The following is an 18,445-nucleotide window of genomic DNA, read 5'->3' on the forward strand; positions in this document are numbered from 1 at the left end:
GAGTGGGACCTCGTCGAAACGTTGCCAGAAATCTCTGAAACCTACACGGGAAGAAACCCGAAGACGACGAGTGGGACCTTGTCAAAACGTCGCCAGAAATCTCTGAAACCTACACGGGAAGAAACCTGAAGATGACGAGTGGGACCTCGTTGAAACATCTCCAGAAATCTCTGAAACCTACACGGGAAGAAACCTGAAGATGACGAGTGGGACCTCGTCAAAACGTGGTTGAAGGTAACAGTATTCCATGCACCTTCGGCGTTTATTCATGCCGGCGTTTATTCATGGAGAAGTCTTCGGACAGCATTGACTCTTTGGCTTTGAAACGGAGATGGGCACTGCCCCCTAGAGTCGGGAACGGCTAGCACAGGTGTGTGAGGGGAACCTTTACCTTTAAATAGATGCCGGTAAGGGAATTCTGGGAGTTGAAGCCCACAGGCCTTAAAAAGGACAAGTTTGAGAAACCATAATCATTCATTCTTTCGGAAGGTGCCAAGATACGCAAAAATAGCAACGTTTTTTTTATTTTTCAGACTTAACTTTTTCCTTTTCCTACAGCTGTAAATTATACATCTATATCGCATTCGGGACATAGGAGAGGGAATAAAGGGAGGAGATGTGGAATTGAGGGAGATCACAACTGCTTCACAAATAGAGCTGTTTGATTTTTTGCACCGACTTCTTCCACCAGTCGGCCCAGTGGTGGGTTTTGATGAGGTGAGCAGAGTTTTCCTCCTTGATCCTGGCAAATTCCATCTGGAGCGTTTCCTTGAATTTCTGTGCAAGTAGAAAATTAATATCCAGTTGTATTTGGTATTTAATGACCCCTCACATCCTGGACATAAACTGTTTCAACTCCTAACCTCAAAACGTCACTACAGAGCACTGCACACCAAGACATCTAGACACAAGGACAGTTTTCCCCCCCGAAAGCCATCACTCTGCTAAACAAACAATTCCCTCAACACTGTCAAACTATTTATTAAGACTGCACTACTACTAGTAGTAGTTTTTTCTCATCATTCCTATCACCCATCTCTTCCCACTTAGGACTGTAGGACTGTAGGACTGTAACTTGTTGCTTATATCCTTAAGTTTTGTATTAATATTGTTTTCTGATTGCTTATTTGACCCCTATGACAATCATTAAGTACTCATGATTCTTGACAAATGTATCTTTTTCTTTTATGTACACTGAGGGCATATGCCCCAAAGACAAATTCCTTGTGTGTCCAATCACACTTGGCCAATAAAGAATTCTGTTCTATTCTATTCTCTGTATTCTATTCTTTTCTATTCTATTCTCTATTCTATTCTACTCTCTATTCCCTATATTCTATTCTATTCTCTCTATTCTATTCTACTCTATTCTCTATTCTCTATATTCTATTCTATTCTCTATATTCTATTCTATTCTATTCTCTATTCTCTCCTATTCTATTCTATTCTCTGTTCTCTATTCTCTCCTATTCTATTCTATTCTGTTCTCTATTCTCTATATTCTATTCTATTCTCTATTCTCTATATTATGTTCTATTCTATTCTGTTCTCTATTCTCTATATTCTATTCTTTTCTTTTTTATTCTATTCTATTCTCTATATTCTGTTCTATTCTGTTCTCTATTCTCTCCTATTCTATTCTATTCTGTTCTCTATTCTCTCTATTCTGTTCTATTCTATATTCTCTATTTTCTATTATATTCTATTCTTACCGTGTAAACGGCATCTCTCTCTTCCACTGCAGCGACATGGCCCAGCGTGGTTTTGGCTGTGGTGACGGGCGCCGTTTCTTGAAAGATAATCTGATCTGGGAGACTTGGGATGGTGGTTTGTGGGATGCCAGGCCAGGTCCTGCAAAAGGCAAACACAACAGCCCCTCTCCCCCAAAGAGAAGGGGGGGTGGGATATTCCCGAAGGAATAAATAAAACCACTGCCCTTTTAAAAAGGTTTTTAGCAAGCCTGATACATGTTTAATCTCTCTCTTGGTTTATTTAAGAGCCGGGGTAGCACAGTAGTTAGAGTGCAGACCTTCAGGCTTCTTCAGCCAGCTGCTAGCTGCAATTTCAGCAGTTCAAATCTCACCACTGGCTCAAGGTGGAACCAACTCCCCCCCGGAGATTAGAACTGCCCCCACCCTCCCTGTCTTTCGTAAACCACTCAAGACTCACTTATGCCGCCAGGCATGGGGGAGTTAAGATATTCCTTCCCCCTAGGCCATTACAAGTTATGCATGGTATGTTTGTGTGTATGTTTGGTTTTATAATAAGGGTTTTTAGTTGTTTTATTAATTGGATTGTTACATGCTGTTTTTATCATTGTTGTTAGCCGCCCCGAGTCTGCGGAGAGGGGCGGCTTACAAATCCAATAAATAATAAAGGTTGACTCAGCCTTCCATCCTAAAATGAGGATCCAGATTGTTGGGGGCAATCTATGCCAATTCTATCAAACCGCTTAGAGAGGGCTGTCACAACACTGTGAAGCGGTAGATAAGTCTAAATTCTATTGCTGTTGCCATTTAGTGCTCAGCACTCAAAGTTACAACAGCACTGAAAACAAGTGACCTTAGGACCATTTTTCACACTTACGACCAGGATCAAAGTTTGAAGACTTGACAACTGTATGTGAGACGTGATTCCCCTTTTTGTGATCTTATGAAAAGCAAAGTAAGTGGGGAAGTCAGATTCACTTAACAACCGTCTCACAAACTGCAACAATTCGCTTCTCACCACTGGGGCGAGAAAGGCTGGGACCAAACTCACTTTGTGACTCTGTCGCTCAGCAACGGGAATTTAGGGCTCGATTTTGGCCGGTAGGCTGAGGACTGCCTGTGTAGTAAGCATCCCTTTTGTTAGCTAAGATCTTGGTCTCAGGCTGGGCCTGCCCCAAGCGGAGGTGGCTATAAAGGACAGGGGTTAGAATGCAGTATGGCAGGTTGACTCTGCCCACTGCCAACAGTTCGAATCTCACCGGGGCTCATGGTTAACTCAGCCTTCCATCCTTCCGAGGTGGGTAAAATGAGGAGCCAGGTTGTTGAGGGAAATATGCTGACTCCATAAACTGCCTAGAGAGAGCTGTAAAGCACTCCAAAGCTTCCTGAAGCCCCGGAGTGTGAAAAACAGCCCAATGGACAAACCAGAAGTCCATTTTTCCTAACTTCTGGTTTGCCTGTTGTTGTGGTTAGCGCTGGCCCAGCTCCTGCCCCAAGGACTGTGGATGTGGGGGAGACATCCACATGCTGCAGGCCTGTTTTGCCCCTGGTGGAATCTGCTGATGAAGGCTCCTCTGACCAAGAAGACATGAGTGACAGGGAGGAGGAGAGTGTGGCAGACAGCTCAGAAGGAGATCAATTATCTAGCTCCTCCTTGGATTCGGAACAAGAGTTAATGATACAGCCACACATGCGGAGAGCGATGCATAGGCAGCAACAACTGAGAGATTATTATAAAAGAAAATGGGGCCACCTGTGGTTGGGTGGGGCTGTGGTCATTAGTGAGGCTGCTATAAAGAGCAGCCTGTGGGTTTGGCCATTGTGGAGGATTATCTGATCCTTGTGTTTCGTGACTGCTTTGCTGACTTTGACTTTTTGTGTGCTGATTTTTCCCCGCTTGGAAACTAAACCAGAGCAAAGTGTGTTTCACTTTGTGAAAGAAGAAGGACTGTGAATTGCCTCACAGCTGCAAGCTAAGTATCACAGAACTGATAAGGGACTTGTACAAATTACCAGTTTGTTTGGAGACCTTTGCTACACCAAAAGAGGGCTTGGTTTAAGTGAATTTTCATTATAAAGAACATTGTTTTGAATTTTCAAACGTGTGTGTGTGTGTCTGAAATTTGTACCTGTGAATTTTTGGGAGGAGTCTACCAGAGAGCCCAACAGAACACCCGTTATGCTGTTTTTCACACTCTGGAGCTTCCAGAAGGTGAAATGGCCTTTCCCAACCTTGAGCCGGTGATGAGATTTGAACCGCTGATGTATAGATCTACAGTCAAGCTTCAGTGGACTGCAGTATTGCACTCTACCTGCTGCGCCACCCCGTAAATCCGCACCCTGTAAAGCTGGCAGAGATACGTCACCTGCTGCCCCGTTCGGCCACCAGTTTTTCTTCTTCTACTTCTAAGGAGAGGCCGGCTTTCTTACGACGGATCAGGGTGATGGTTTTCTCTCGGGCCTTTTCCGCTTCTGGCAAAAAACACAGATGGGGTGCGAGGAAGAGGCATTTGGTATTATCCCCTTGCCGTTGTGATCCATTCACACAACCCAGTAAGTTATTGTAGGGATTTGACCCCTGGGACTGTCTGTAGAAATTATCGCTCCCCCCACTCCCTTCTGCAGGCAGTAACCACCAGGAATAACGATGCTAAAGGAACAAGGGGTGTTGGAGACCTGCTTTGCTTCTCCAAGGAAAACGTGGCCTGCGTCAGGAATTGAGCTGGCCAACTGGGGGTGACTTACTTCCTACTTGGACGTCGTCAATGGTGAGGCTGTTGTCCAGCTCCATCAGGATGGTCTCGGTGTAAGCCGCCAAGGTAGACACAAACTTTTGGGCGCACTCGGTGACGCACACCTGGGGGAAGGGGTGTATGTTTACCATCAGGAAAGTGAAGATAGCAGGTTCCTAGGAGGCCTCTACGAGGGACTCAGGGAAGAATCCTTTCTCACCCGTGGGTCTGTGATGGACTTGGGGAGCAGGGGTGGTGGTGGAGGAGAGAGAATTTCAGTTCAAATTTGACTGGGTTGAGCCTTTCCTAGAAATCCACCCTTTTATGTCGATGTCCCTCATGCGCTCTGAGCTTGGTTGTTTCCTTGCATGTGCCCCATTACCCAAATTAGGTAACATCATCAGCTGATAGATGGATGGATGATATAGGTATTGAAATAAAGGAAGTAAAAATATAGAGAAGATTAGATAGATAGATAGATAGATAGATAGATAGATATAGATAGATAAGATAGATAGATAAATAGATAAAGATAGATAGATTAGATCGATCGATCGATAGATAGATTAGATCAATCGATAGATAGAGAGATAGATAGATAGATAGGATAGATAGATAGATAGATAAGATAGATAAGATAGATAGATAGAGAGATAGAGAGATAGAGATAGATAGATAGATAAGATAGATAGATAGATAAATAGATAGATAAGATAGATAGATAGATAGACAAATAGATAGATAAGATAGATAGATAAGATAGATTAGATTGATCGATCAATCGATGGATAGATTAGATCGATCGATAAGATAGATAGATAAGATAGATAGATAGATAGATAGACAGACAGACAGAGAGAGAGAGGGATGGATGAATGGATGATATAGGTGTAGAGATAGAGAAAGTAAAAATATAGAGAAGATTAGATAGATAGATAGATAGATAGACAGACAGACAGACAGACAGACAGACAGACAGACAGACAATACATAGGATAAAGAAGATAGAAGATAGAAGGTATGGATGGGTGGCCAGGCAGGGAGGCAGACAGACAGACAAATGATATAGATATAGAAATAGAGAAAGTAAAAATATAGAGATTAGATATATACAGACAGAGATACAGACAGACAAGAGAAAATAAAAATATAGAAACGATTAGATAGATTGATGGATGGGTGGGTGGGTGGATGGGGAGACAGACAGACGTAGAGGGATGGATGGACAAATGGACAGATAGATACTGTGGAGTCTTCTCTGCTCTCTTGAGTCCAACTGTCTTCCTTGCAGACGTTTCTTTACCCAACTGGGTAATGACATCAGTGCTCAAAAGGAGTGGGGTGTGTGCGTGGAGGAGGAAGGGGAAGGAGAGGAGGAGGAGGAGCATGACCAGTTCTCTTGAGCTTGGTTGCTTCCTCGCAGGCGCTCCATGAGCTGGTTGATAACACCCCCAGGGCTCTCTTTCTTCCTACCAAGCCTTGATAGAAATGTGGGGCTACCACCCCAAAGGCCCTGAGGTACCTCCAGCCTCTTGGTGCATATCAGGATGCTCTCCACTTGTTCTTCTTGCCTTTTCTCTTCTTCTCGGCACAAGGCTTCCAGCACTGGGATATTGTCCGGGTGTCCCAAACTGGTGTGCAATTTGGCCATGTTTTTGTCCTGGAATTGAAAGGGCAAAGCTTGGCTTTGACAGCCCACGGGACACATTTTCCCCCACCACGACAACAACAACCCTGTGAGGTGGACTGGGCTGACAGGCGGAGAGACTGGCCCAAAGTCCTCCAGCTAGACTTCATACCTAAGGCGGGACTAGAATTCACCGTTTTCTGCTGATTGGCTCAAAGTCACCCAACCAGCTTTCATACCTAAGGCGGGACTAGAATTCACACTGGTGATTTGGCCCCGAATCACCCAACCAGCTTTCTTGCTTAAGGTGAGACTAGAACTCACCATGTCTTGGTTTCTAGCCTATACCTTCACTACTAATTTATGTCGTTTGGCGGGCCCCAGGGGAAGAGCCTTCTCTGTGGCGGCCCCGGCCCTCTGGAATCAACTCCCCCCCCCCAGAGATTAGAACGGCCCCCACCCTCCTTGTCTTCCGCAAATTACTGAAGACCCACCTTTGTCGCCAGGCATGGGGGAGTTAGGATATTCCTTCCCCCTAGGCCATTACAAGTTGTGTATGGTATGTTTGTGTGTATGTTTGGTTTTTATAATAAGGGTTTTTAGTTGTTTTATTAAATTGGATTGTTATATGTTGGTTTTTTATCATTGTTGTTAGCCGCCCCGAGTCTGCGGAGAAGGGCGGCATACAAATCCAATAAGTAAGTAAGTCAGTCAGTCAGTCAGTCAATAAATAAAATAAATAAATAAATAGATAGATAAAATAAATAAAATAAATAAATAAATTTAATTTATTTTAATTTAGTTTAATATTTAATTTAACATTTAATTTAATTTAATAATAATTTATTAGATTTGTATGCCACCCCTCTCCGAAGACTCGGGGCGGCTCACAACAATAATAAAACAGTGTGACAATGTAAACAAATCTAATATTTAAAAAGCGTCTAAAAAACCCATCATTTAAAAACCACGCAACACACGCATACCATACACAAAACTATAAAAGCCTGGGGTTCGCCATCACTGGACTAGGCCAATCTGGCTCCTTGTGGCCAGTAGTGGGATAGATGGTGGGCAAGGGACCTAAAAAAAAAATCAGGAGGAAAGAAAGAGGCTAAAATATTTCAGTGGCTTTAAAACGACTCACTTTTACAGCGGTCCATGTTTTTAGCTGGTCCTGCAGGTGACCCCGGATCTGCTCTGTCGATTCGGCAAGCAACTGTTCGTGATCCTTTAGGATTTTGCCGATGGCCAGACAGACGACGTGGGGGAGCTCTTCCTCAAAAGTCTTCAGCTGGACCCGGAACTCTGGAAAATTTCAAGGAATGGAGCAGGGGTCCCCAAGCATGGCACCATGTGGACTTCCACTCTAGGGGAAGGAAACTGCAAAATCCCCATTCCCTTCCAACTCCAGAGGAGGAATATTATCTGTCTGTCTGTCTGTCCATCCATCTGTCCACTCATCCATCTTTCTATCTATCTCTATAATCTACCTACCTACATATCATCTATCTATCTATCTATCTATCTGTCTGTCTGTCTGTCTGTCTGTCTGTCTGTCTGTCTGTCTGTCTGTCTGTCTCCATCTCTCCCTATATGTATCTATCTTTATCTATAATCTACCTACTTACCTACCTACCTACGATCTATCTATCCATCTAACAATCTATCCATCTATCCATCTATCCATCTATCTACCTACCTACCTACCTACCTTCCTACCTACCTATTATTTATTTATTCTTTTTTTTAAATGCCGCCCTTCTCCTTAGACTCAGGGCGGATTACAACATGTTAGCAATAGCAGTTTTTAACAGAGCCAGCATATTGCCCCCACAATCCGGATCCTCATTTGACCCACCTCGGAAGGATGGAAGGCTGAGTCAACCTTGAGCCGGTGATGAGATTTGAACCGCTGACCTTCAGATCTAGCAGTCAGCTTTAGTGACTTGCAGTACTGCACTCTACCCACTGTGCCACCTCCTGTCCCTGTCTGTCTGTCTGTCTGTCTGTCTGTCTATCTATCTATTTATCTATCTATCATCTGTCTATCTCTCTCTCTCTCTATGTATCTATGTATCTATGTATTTATCTATGTATCTATCTATGTATCTATGTATCTATCTATCTATCTATCTATCTATCTATCTATCTATCTATCTATCTATCTATCTATCTATCTATCTATCTATCTATCTATTTATTTATTTAATTGGATTTGTATGCTGCCAATCTCCGAGGACTTGGGGCAGCTCACAACATATACAAAAACACAATAGCATAGCAACCCAATTAATATCCATTAAAATAATCTTTAAAAATTCTAACTTAAAACACTTTCATTAGCATTCATTCAATAAAATCATACTAAAAACATTCATTGGTCGGGGGGAAGATCTAGTCACCCCAGGCGCTGGCGACAAAGATGAGTTTTTAAGCTCATTGAAAGGCAAGGAGGGTGGGGGCAGTGTGAATCTCCGGGGGGAGCTGATTCCAGAGAGTCCACAGAGAAGGCTCTTCCCCTAGGTCCCGCCAGCCATCATTGTTTGGTCAACGGGACCCTGAGGAGACCAACTCTGTGGGACATTACTGGTCGCTGGGATTCGTGCGGCAGAAGGCGGTCTCGGAGATAGTCTGATCCTATGTCCCCAGCAGTCGGGCTTCAGGCCCGGTTACAGCACGGAAACCGCTTTGGTCGCGTTGATGGATGATCTCTGGCGGGCCCGGGACAGGGGTTTATCCTCTGTCCTGGTGCTCCTCGATCTCTCAGCGGCTTTCGATACCATCGACCATGGTATCCTTCTGCACCGGTTGGAGGGGTTGGGGGTGGGAGGCACTGTGCTTCAGTGGTTCTCCTCCTACCTCTCTGGCCGGTCGCAGTTGGTGTTAGTGGGGGGTCAGAGGTCGACTCCGAGGTCTCTCCCTTGTGGAGTACCTCAGGGGTCGGTCCTCTCCCCCTTGCTATTTAACATCTACATGAAACCGCTGGGTGAGATCATCCAAGGACATGGGGTGAGGTATCATCAATATGCCGATGATACCCAGCTTTACATCTCCACCCCATGCCCAGTCAACGAAGCGGTGGAAGTGATGTGCCGGTGCCTGGAGGCTGTTGGGGCCTGGATGGGTGTCAACAGACTCAAGCTCAACCCGGATAAGACGGAGTGGCTGTGGGTTTTGCCTCCCAAGGACAATCCCATCTGTCCGTCCATTACCCTGGGGGGGAAATTACTGACCCCCTCAGAGAGGGTCCGCAACTTGGGCGTCCTCCTCGATCCACAGCTCACATTAGAGAACCATCTTTCAGCTGTGGCGAGGGGGGCGTTTGCCCAGGTCCGCCTGGTGCACCAGTTGCGGCCCTATCTGGACCGGGACTCATTGCTCACAGTCACTCATGCCCTCATCACCTCGAGGTTCGACTACTGTAAAGCTCTCTACATGGGGCTACCTTTGAAAAGTGTTCGGAAACTTCAGATCGTGCAGAATGCAGCTGCGAGAGCAGTCATGGGCCTACCCAGGTATGCCCATGTTTCACCATCACTCCGCAGTCTGCATTGACTGCCGATCAGTTTCCGGTCACAATTCAAAATGTTGGTTATGACCTTTAAAGCCCTTCATGGCACTGGACCAGAATATCTCCGAGACCGCCTGCTGCCGCACGAATCCCAGCGACCGATTAGGTCCCACAGAGTGGGCCTCCTCCGGGTCCCGTCAACTAAACAATGTCGGTTGGCGGGCCCCAGGTGGAGAGCCTTCTCTGTGGCGGCACCGACTCTCTGGAACCAACTCCCCCCGGAGATCAGAACTGCCCCTACTCTTCCTGCCTTCCGTAAACTCCTCAAAACCCACCTTTGCCGTCAGGCATGGGGAAACTAAACATCTTCCCCTGGGCACGTTGAATTTATATATGGTATGCTTGTGTGTGTGTATGTTAGTATAGGGGTTTTTCTTAAATTTATAATATTTTAATTAAATTGGATTATGTATTGGATTGTCTTTTCACTTGTTGTGAGCCGCCCCGAGTTTTCGGAGAGGGGCGGCATACAAATCCAAATAATAAATAAATAATAAATAAATAAATAAATGTCATGTAGGACTTTATAGGTCATAATGAACACTTTATCATCTATCTATCATCTATATCTATCATCTCTCTCTCTCTCTCTCTCTCTCCACCAGATTTATGTTCCGTCTATCTCATGATAAAGTTTATTTATTTATTTATATTTATTAATTAGATTTGTATGCCGCCCCTCTCCGTAGACTTGGGGCGGCTAACAACAGTAAAAAGACAATATGAACAAATCTAATATTAAAAGTAATGTAAAAAACCCCAATTTAAGAAACCAATCATACATACAAACATACCATGCATAAATTTTATAAGCCTAGGGGGAAGGGAATATCTCAATTCCCCCATGCCTGATGACAGAGGTGGGTTTTAAGAAGCTTATGAAAGGCAAGGAGGGTGGAGGCAACTCTGATCTCTGGGGGGAGTTGGTTCCAGAGGGTCGGGGCCGCCAAGCGACATTGGGTCCTGCCAAGCGACATTGTTTAGTCGACGGGACCCGGAGAAGGTCAACTCTGTGGGACCTAACTGGTCGCTGGGATTCGTGCGGCAGAAGATGGTCCCGGAGATATTCTGGTCCGACTCTGGGCAGCTAAACCCCCCTTTGTTGAAGATGCAGCCTTACCAGAGATGCAAGCAATGTGGTACTCGTCGCATTGGAAAAGATAGGCCAGCATCTTCTGACCCATAGCATCAATGCACAGGTCGTAGGTTTCTTGGAGACAGTCCGGTTTCGTAATCTGATGCTTGTCCTTTTTGTAGAATTCCTTCAGAAAAAAAGAAGTGGGAAGTAGGTGTTGTGGTTCAGCCTGAGCCAGATCAAAGACCAGCTGCGTCTCTGCTGGCTCCATGCCCGGGGGAGGCTGAGAGCGGAGAGGAGAGTTCTTGGCAGCCAGACAGGGGAGATAGCAGTCAGGAAAGTGACGAGGAAGAAAGGCCTGGGAGCCCTGGGGGAGGGCTATCTCAAGCAAGTAGCTTGGATTCTCTGGAGTCCCTGGAGTCATTGGATGACGAAGCACAAGCTATCATTAGTATGCGACAGAGACACATAGATCAAAGGAGAAATCAACTGAATAGACATTATCAGCGTTGAATGAGGAACAACAGGGGTTGGGTGTGGTCCTCATTAGCAGGGAAGGGTTTATGAGGCAGGCAAACCCTTTCGGCAGTGTGGAGTGTTATCAAAGTGGAGTTGCTGTTATCTGCCTTTTCTCTTAGCGTTTTTGTTCCTGGCTCGTGGCCCAGCAGCCTTGAAGACTGGTGGGAGGTGTGTGTGTTTGTTAGCTCAACAGCCTCGTCTGGCATTAAGAATCCTGTGTTTCTGTATGGACAATTGCCTTCGTGTATCTATTTGGAGCTCCAGTGTTTTCCTGATCTGTAAGGACAATTTCTGTTGACTTCTTTTCTCTTTATCATTATGAAACTGTGTTTGGATTCAACCGGTGTGTCTGGCTTATCTTTTTGGGTTGGCCATAGCTTCCGGAGTGACCCAGACAGAACAGCAGGGAGAAACCCCAGCGAGCGCATCAGCTTAGAAAAAGGCGGCTTTTCGGTGGGCCAGCCCCTGCCTCTCAGCGCAAGAAACAAGTCAATGGCCAATCACTTCCCCCCAAACAAGCTTGCCTAGAAAACCGGAGGGGCTAAAAACCATAAGTAAAAAAGTAAAGAAATTTAAGCTCCTACCTCAGCAGCGCTCATGATGTTATCAAAATTGTCCCACAGGATACTGAAGATGATTCCGGTAAAGTAGTCCGAACTAGAACAAACAATTTAAAAGGAGGTATTAGAAACATAGAAGATTGACGGCAGAAAAAGACCTCAAGGTCCATCTCGTCTGCCCTTAGACCATTTCCTGTATTTTATCTTAGGATGGATCTATGTTTATCCCAGGCATGTTTAAATTCAGTTCCTGTGGATTCACCAACCATGTCTGCTGGAAGCTTGTTCCAAGCATCTACTACTCTTTCAGTCAAATAATATTTTCTCACGTTGCTTTTGATCTTTCCCCCAACTAACTTCAGATTGTGCCTCCTTGTTCTTGTGTTCACTTTCCTATTAAAAACACTTCCCTCCTGGACCTTATTTAACCCTTTTAACATATTTAAATGCTTCGATCATGTCCCCCCTTTCCCTTCCTATTACTTCAACGATTCTTATTATCACTTTTTTTAAAAAAGAAAGAGCTAAAATAAGAAAACTTAAAAGAGTAGATTTTAATTTTTTTTAAAAGATAAATGACAAGCTCATGAAATGCAAAATTATTCTCTGCTGTCTTTAAAATAAAAAAATTCATGGCTAAGTAGCTTGATGGGATTAGAAGAGGGGCGTTTTGATTATTCATGTGGGGCTGAGCTTGGAAACTCACATGCTGGGATATTATTCCAATCACAGGCGGTCCTCGATTTACAACTGCTTGCTTAGTGACCGTTTAAAATTTAAAAGCGGTGAAAAAAGTGACATGGCCATTTTTCATACTTATGACCATTGCATCATCAAAATTTGGAGACACAAATTGACTTAGAATTGAGACCTGAAATATTCTTATTAAGAATGATTGACTAGAGGATAAATAAAGATAATAGATAATAGGTTCGCCTGGTGCGCCAGTTGCGGCCCTATCTGGACCGGGACTCACTGCTCACAGTCACTCATGCCCTCATCACCTCGAGGCTCGACTACTGTAACGCTCTCTACATGGGGCTACCTTTGAAGAGTGTTCGGAAACTTCAGATCGTGCAGAATGCAGCTGCGAGAGCAATCATGGGCTTTCCCAAATATGCCCATGTCACACCAACACTCCGCAGTCTGCATTGGTTGCCGATCAGTTTCCGGTCACAATTCATAGTGTTGGTTATGACCTATAAAGCCCTTCATGGCACCGGACCAGAATATCTCCGGGACCGCCTTCTACCGCATGAATCCCAGCGACCGGTTAGGTCCCACAGAGTTGGCCTTCTCCGTCGACTAAACAATGTCATTTGGCGGGACCCAGGAGAAGAGCCTTCTCTGTGGTGGCCCCGACCCTCTGGAACCAGCTCCCCTCAGATATCAGAGTTGCCCCCACCCTCCTTGCCTTTCGCAAGCTCCTTAAAACCCACCTCTGTCGTCAGGCATGGGGGAACTGAAATTTTTTCCTTACCCCTAGGCTTATAGAATTTATACATGGTATGCTTGTATGTATGATTGGTCTCTTAAATTGGGGTTTTTTAGATTACTTTTTAATATTAGATTTGTTACATTGTCTTTTTTATTGTTGTTAGCCGCCCCGACTCTTCGGAGAGGGGCGGCATACAAATCTAATAAATGAATGAATGAATGAATGAATGAATGAATGAATAAATAAAACAAACAAACAAACAAACAAACAAACAAACAAATAATTAGATTATACATTTAATCACTGCAGCAGGAATTTGTTATGTACAACAATGGAAGGGGTGGGCTCTAGCCGGAACACCCGGCACGATTTTGACCTCACGGAGACTTCTTTCTGGCCCATGGCTTTATCTCCTCAACTCCCCTGTTTCGGCCCCAACCAGGAAGGAGTCTCCATGACGTCAAAGCCCCATTGCAGCGCCATTCCTGAGACAGGGAAATTTTGGGCTCGGAGGCGGTGCGGATCTCCCCCACTGTTGCGACCATTGCCCAGGGCAGCCCGCGGCCGCCTGTCTCCTTTTATTTCTTACAGAAAATGCACAGCTGCGGTGTCCGAACCTTTTCCGTTAGAAATAAAAGGAGACAGGCGGCTGCTGGCTGCTTTGGGGGAAGACGGAAGGGCGGGGCCAGAAAGCCTAGAACTACGGCGCCTAAAACAGGATTTGAGTATTGCCCACAAGATCATATGCTGCAATGTCCTACCGGTCAATGACTACTTCAGCTTCAACCGCAATAACACAAGAGCACGCAACAGATTCAAACTTAATACGAACCGCTCCAAACTTGACTGTAAAAAATATGATTTCAACAATCGAGTTGTCGAAGCGTGGAACTCATTGCCGGACTCAATTGTGTCAACCCCTAACCCCCAACACTTCTCCCTTAGACTCTCCACGATTGACCTCTCCAGGTTCCTAAGAGGCCAGTAAGGGGCGTACATAAGTGCACTGGTGTGCCTTTCGTCCCCTGTCCAATTGTCTTTCCTTTCTCTCACTTATCATATATATTCTCTTCCTTTCATATATCCTCTCCTCTAAGTTCACTTTCACCCTCATTTATATTATCACATGTCTATTTTCTTCCTATGTATTTGTGTATTGGACAAATGAATAAATAAAAAATAAACATAGAAACATAGAAGACTGACGGCAGAAAAAGACCTCATGGTCCATCTAGTCTGCCCTTATACTATTTCCTGTATTTTATCTTACAATGGATATATGTTTATCCCAGGCATGTTTAAATTCAGTTACTGTGGATTTACCAACCCCGTCTGCTGGAAGTTTGTTCCAAGGATCTACTACTCTTTCAGTAAAATAATATTTTCTCATGTTGCCTTTGATCTTTCCCCCAACTAACTTCAGATTGTTATAAAATAAATAAGTGTTGGGGTTCGGGTTCGGGTAACTTACCCGAACTCCGCCACCAAGTTCGGCTGAACCCGCCGAACCCGAACTTTGATGGGTTTGCCCAACACTACTTATAGAAACTGCATTAGGATATGTAAATGCAGGCAATAAAGTGGAACATTTAAAAAAGGCAATCATCTCAGATAAACTCCACAGTCTGTAGAGCCTGGAAAGTAATTAATATTATCCGGACTCACTCTGTCTCTCTTGGTTGTCCTCCGAAAATCAGCATCTTCCTGTCGGCTTTGGTAACTCTGGTGTATTTTTGGATGGAGTTCAGGCTGCGTTGGGAAGAAGACAACTTAACAATGGTTTTCCCCACTTGTCAGCAGAGCAACCCCTTTAATCCAAGGAGCGCGTTCATTTTATCGAAGGCTCTGGGATGGATGGAATTTGGGAAATTTAAATAACACTTTCGGCCAGCTTCCGGGAGAATAAAGGGATGCCACAAGCCCCACTGAAATCACCAAAAGGGAATTGTTATCTGCTTTAATAGAATAGAATAGAATAGAATAGAATAGAATTTTTATTGGCCAAGTGTTTATTGGACACACAAGGAATTTGTCTTGGTGCATATGCTCTCAGCGTACATAAAATAAAATATACATTTGTCAAGAATCATGTGGTACAACACTTAATGATTGTCATAGGGGTCAAATAAGCAATGAAGAAGCAATATTAATAAAAATCTTAGGATATAAGCAACAAGTTACAGTCATACAATCCACATGGGAGGAAATGGGACATTAAATGACACATTTCAGCAAAAATGGAAGCCTGCTCAATTTTCAGAAGTGGGGGAAATGGCAACGAAGCTGAGAGAGAGGTAAGAATAGAGCCAGGGCGGCACAGCAGAAAGAGTGCTGTACTGCAGGCCACTGAGGCTGACTGTAGATCTGTAGGTCAGCAGTTCAAGTCTCATCACCGGCTCAAGGTTGACTCAGCCTTCCATCCTTCCGAGGTGGGTCAAATGAGGACCCGGATTGTGGGGGCAATAGGCTGGCTCTGTTAAAAAGTGCTATTGCTAACATGTTGTAAGCCGCCACCCTGAGTCTAAGGAAAAGGGCGGCATAAAAATTGAATGAATGAATGAATGAATGAATGAATGAACGAACGAACGAACGAACGAACGAACGAACAAACAAACAAACAAACAAACAAACAAACAAACAAACAAATAGGAATGGGAGATGCTTTTCACACAGAACATGAAATCCTGAGGCTGAAAGGTTTTCTAATCTGATGCCCTGCTCCAGGTACATATCTTTATACCATCTCGGACAAATGCCCAAGCCTTGCTTGGAAATAGATAGGTAGGTAGGCAGGCAGACAGAGATAAAATAACGATAAAAAGATAAATAGAGATATATAGAGAAAGACAGATATAGATGGACAGAGAAAGAGATAGATAGATAGATAGATAGATAGATAGATAGATAGATAGATAGATAGATAGATAGATAGATAGATAGATAGATATAGATTTGGACAGATAGAAGATAGATAGATAGATAGATAGATAGATAGGTAGGTAGGTAGATAGAAGATAGATATAGATGGATAGATAGATAGATGGATAGATAGATAGATAGAAGATAGATATAGATGGATAGATAGATAGATAGAAGATAGATATAGATAGATAGATAGATAGATAGATAGATAGATAGATAGAAGATAGATATAGATGGATAGATAGATAGATAGATAGATAGATAGACAGACAGACAGATGATAGAGCTAGATAGGATAGCAATAAAGAGATAAATAGATATAGAGAATGGGCAGAGATGGATGGATGGATGAATGGGTAGATAGACAGGCAGGCAGAGATGGATAGATAGATAAGATAGATAATGGGCAGGTATAGATGAATGGACGGATGGTCAGGCAACAGAGTCAGAGGGCTGTAAGGGTCTTCAGAGGTCTTCTACTCCAACTTCCTGCTCAAGGCAGACCTTATATTATCCCAGTCAAATGGCTGCCCATCCTTCTCCTTGATTCTCGGCTGGATCTCTTTGGCAAGCGTCCATCCCTTGCTTCTTGTCCTGCCCTCCGGTGCCCCAGAGAATGGGTCCACCCTCTTTTCCCTGTGACAGCCCCTCAGGTACCGTCCCCAACCTACCCAATCCTCTTCGCTAGGTTGAACACACCTCCTGGTAGTTTTATTTCATCCAAGCAAGGATTCTTACCTTCCTGAGACTTTGGTAACGGAACTGGATTTCTTAGCTAGGAGATAGGTTGCTCCCAATGTATTGCTTTCACGGCGGTTGCCCGCAGTAAGCAAAGGTTGTAAAGCTTGGTTGGGCAATTCTGAAATAAGAGAGAGGAAAAGATGGAGCTTAAGCAAGGAATCGACCAGTGGAAGGATCCTCTCCTTGATGGACGTCTCTAAAATTTATTTATCTACTTAGGATCTTGACAAACACGAACAATGGGCGCTATCTAAAAAAAATGAAATTTAATGGTGAAAAAAGCAAGGTTCTACATTTAGGCAAGAAAAACAAAACACACAGATACAGCATATGTGGTACATTGTTCAACAGTAGTAACTGTGAAAGGGGTCTTGGAGTCCTAGTGGACAACCATTTAAATAGGAGCCAGCCGTGTGCAGCAGCTGCCAGAAAAAGCAGAAGTCAAGGACGGTGGGGGCAGTCCTAATCTCTGGGGGAAGCTGATTCCAGAGGGCTGGGGCCGCCACAGAGAAGGCTCTTCCCCTGGGCCCCGCCAAACGACATTGCTTTGTCGACGGAACCCGGAGAAGGCTGACTCAGTGGTACCTAATCGGTCGCTGGGATTCGTGCGGCAGAAGGTATTCTGGTCCGATGCCCTGTAGGGCTTTATTGGTCATAACCAACCTCACTTTGAATTGTGACCGGAAACTGATCGGCAGCCAGTGAATTATGGGTGTGGGGACTCGCGCACGTGCTTTCGGCACCTGAAGAAAAAAAAGGTTGGCCATCACTGCTTTAATAGAGTAGGAATGGGCACTCCCACTATCACACGACGTTGGGCTCTCCAACCGCCAACCTTCTGGTCAACAAACCTAGCACCTTAACGGCTAAGCTGCCACGCCCTTAGCCTGCACCGAAGCGCTGTTCCTCACCACCACTTCGGTCCCTTCCCGGCAGTCCTGCCATCTCCCTTTCGTGCTGAGCATCTACCACCTTTTTTCCACGCACATACCTGGAGGGGAGAGAACGGAGAAAAATGTCATCATTTCCAAAATCAGACCCCCAGAAGTAGTTGAATGAGGCAGAGGGACAAATTGTCCCACGTAGGTTAGGGCAGTGATGGCCAACCTTTCCCCCCCCCGGGTGCTGAAAGAGCGGATGCACGTGCTATCGTGCCTAGGCGAGTGCCCACACCCATAATTCAATGACCGGGGAGGGAGAAAACAGCTTCCCCCAACACCCGGAGGCCCTCTGGAAGCTGGAAATGACCTGTTTCCCAACTTCTGGTGGGCCCAGTAGGCTCGTGTTTCACCTTCCCCAGTCTCCGAAGGCTTCCCTGGAGCTGCGGGAAGGTAAAAACGCCCTCTATCATCCCCCCCCCCCCCCCCGGAGGTCCCTGGAAGCCAAAAACGCCCTCCCAGAGCCAAAAATCAGCTGGCCGGCACACACATGCACACTGGAGCTGAGCTAAGGTGTGCCAGCAGATATGGCTCTGTGTGCCACCTGTGGCACCCATTCCATAGGTTCGCCATCACTGGGTTAGGGTATCTTTCCATTTTATTTATTCAT

General features: G+C 44.8%; 1 protein-coding gene across 1 annotated transcript in view; it reads right to left on the bottom strand.

Moving 5' to 3' along the window:
• Positions 1-498: 498 nt before the first annotated feature.
• The window catches only part of CCDC180 (coiled-coil domain containing 180), a 53,585-nt gene continuing 35,638 nt past the window's right edge, over positions 499-18,445 (bottom strand). The window contains exons 27-37 of the mRNA XM_070758497.1: positions 17,809-17,888; positions 16,895-17,015; positions 14,900-14,983; positions 11,821-11,893; positions 10,763-10,904; positions 7,216-7,376; positions 5,964-6,101; positions 4,455-4,566; positions 4,076-4,181; positions 1,713-1,851; positions 499-777 (exon numbers count right to left, since the gene is read on the bottom strand). Coding sequence (XP_070614598.1) covers positions 646-777; positions 1,713-1,851; positions 4,076-4,181; positions 4,455-4,566; positions 5,964-6,101; positions 7,216-7,376; positions 10,763-10,904; positions 11,821-11,893; positions 14,900-14,983; positions 16,895-17,015; positions 17,809-17,888 — 1,288 coding nt within the window. The 3' untranslated portion in view covers positions 499-645. The remainder of the gene's footprint in view (positions 778-1,712; positions 1,852-4,075; positions 4,182-4,454; positions 4,567-5,963; positions 6,102-7,215; positions 7,377-10,762; positions 10,905-11,820; positions 11,894-14,899; positions 14,984-16,894; positions 17,016-17,808; positions 17,889-18,445) is intronic.

This window comes from Erythrolamprus reginae, chromosome 8, assembly GCF_031021105.1.
Source record: "Erythrolamprus reginae isolate rEryReg1 chromosome 8, rEryReg1.hap1, whole genome shotgun sequence".
In the NCBI taxonomy this organism is placed as follows: Eukaryota; Metazoa; Chordata; class Lepidosauria; order Squamata; family Dipsadidae; genus Erythrolamprus; species Erythrolamprus reginae.